General features: G+C 39.4%; 1 protein-coding gene across 1 annotated transcript; it reads left to right on the top strand.

Moving 5' to 3' along the window:
* Positions 1-474: 474 nt before the first annotated feature.
* On the top strand, positions 475-1,404 carry LOC120576988 (uncharacterized). Its single transcript, XM_039827868.1, has one exon. The coding sequence runs from the start codon at positions 475-477 to the stop codon at positions 1,402-1,404; it is 930 nt and encodes a 309-aa protein (XP_039683802.1).
* Positions 1,405-2,000: the final 596 nt, after the last annotated feature.

Here is a 2,000-nt window from a genome sequence, read left to right as displayed (position 1 = left end):
AATTTGACCTTGAAATAAAAGATAAAAAGGGTATTGAATATGTTGTAGCAGATCACTTGTCTCGCCTTAGGGAAACCAATGAGGATGAATTACCCTTGGATGATTCCTTCCCGGATGACCAACTCTTCTTATTAGCACAAACTGAATTGAGTAGGAGTACTACCACCTGAATTGAGCTACCAACAAAAGAAGAAGTTCTTCAATGATCTCAAGCACTACTATTGGGATGAACCTTACCTTTTCAAAAGAGGGTCGGATGGAATTTTCTGAAGATGCATTCCTGAAAACGAGGTAAGTAGTATTCTAAACCATTTCCACTCTTCTTCTTATGGAGGCCACGCCAATACTCAAAAGACTTCTTTCAAAATCCTTCACTCTGGTTTCTGGTGGCCATCACTTTTCAAAGATGTGCATCTCTTTATTTCTAAATGTGACAAATGTCAACGCACTGGGAATATCACTAAAAGGAATGAAATGCCATTGAACAACATCCTTGAAGTAGAAATTTTTTATGTATGGGGTGTCGACTTTATGAGGCCTTTCCCTTCTTCTTTTGGAAACCAATATATATTGGTGGCAGTTGACTATGTGTCCAAATGGGTTGAGGCCATCGCTTCCCCTACTAATGATTCTCAAGTCGTCATTAAGTTGTTTAAAAAAATCATTTTTCCAAGGTTTGGTGTGCCAAGGGTTGTGATAAGCGATGGAGGGTCTCACTTCATTTCTAAACATTTTGAAAAACTTTTTCAAAAGCTTGGTGTGAGGCACAAAATTGCAACACCCTATCACGCACAAACTAGTGGACAAGTTGAGGTCTCAAATAGACAAATCAAGGCTATTGTTGAAAAAACCGTTTCGACCTCTAGCAAATATTGGTCAAGTAAGCTCGACGATGCTCTTTGGGCTTATCGCACGACTTACAAAACTCCCATTGGAATGACCCCTTTTAAACTAATCTATGAGAAATCTTGTCACCTTCCGGTTGAGCTTGAGCACAAGGCCTATTGGGCAATTAGAGACCTCAACTTAGACCCCAATTTAGATGGTGAGAAAAGAAAACTTCAATTAAATGAGCTAGAGGAACTTAAGATAGATGCCTATGAGAATTCCCATATTTACAAGGAAAGAACTAAGAGATGGCATGACAAGAAAATCTTCAAAAGACACTTCAAAAGTGGTGACCTTGTGCTGCTCTTTAACTCTAGGCTGAAGCTCTTTCTAGGTATATTAAGGTCACGATGGTCCGGTCCATTTCAAGTCCGCAAGGTCTACCCTTATGGGGCAATTGAGATTTTTTCTAAGGATACCGGATCATTTACGGTTAATGTGAAAAGGCTAAAAATCTATAACAATGGAGAGGTAAATGAAGAGGTGGCTGATTTTACTCTACGTGACCCTCTTTGAGGACCTACATCCTCGTTTTTGTCAAGCTAATGACAATAAAAGAGTGCTTCGTGGGAGGTAACCCACAGATTTAATTGCTTTCTTTGTTTCCTGTTATTTCCCTTGTTTTGTAGGTACATGTCCAAGTATGATGAGAAAATGCAAGAAAAATTAAAGATACAACAACCATAAAGGAGGCAAGGCCCGTGCTTAAGTTGGCACGGCCGTGCCTACCTCCAGCATACAAATTAAAGGAAAATGGCAGGGAGTTGGCACGACCCGTGCTTGAGTTGGCACCGCCGTGCCAACCTGACAGGCCTCCTGGGTTAAAATTTTTACTTCTTTTGGCAAACTGTGAGCTTTCTGCATCCTCTCTCATTCTTTTTCTTGTTTCTTCTTCTTCTCTTTCATTTTTCTTCCTTTGAATCATTGAGGACAATGCTTCTCCTGAGTGTTGGGGGAGCCTAATAAAGTGTCTTGTGTCATAGTGTTTCCAAACTCCGTTGAACTTTATTCTTTTGTTTTGTATTATTGTGAAAGGCATTGTTATACCCTGATTTTGGACCTAAAAATACTTGTTCAAATTTCTTTTTTAACACTGATATTTGTCAATTCTC

The sequence above is a fragment of the Medicago truncatula genome, chromosome 7 (genome assembly GCF_003473485.1).
Source record: "Medicago truncatula cultivar Jemalong A17 chromosome 7, MtrunA17r5.0-ANR, whole genome shotgun sequence".
Lineage (NCBI taxonomy): Eukaryota > Viridiplantae > Streptophyta > Magnoliopsida > Fabales > Fabaceae > Medicago > Medicago truncatula.
This window is presented reverse-complemented; position numbering and strand designations above follow the sequence as displayed.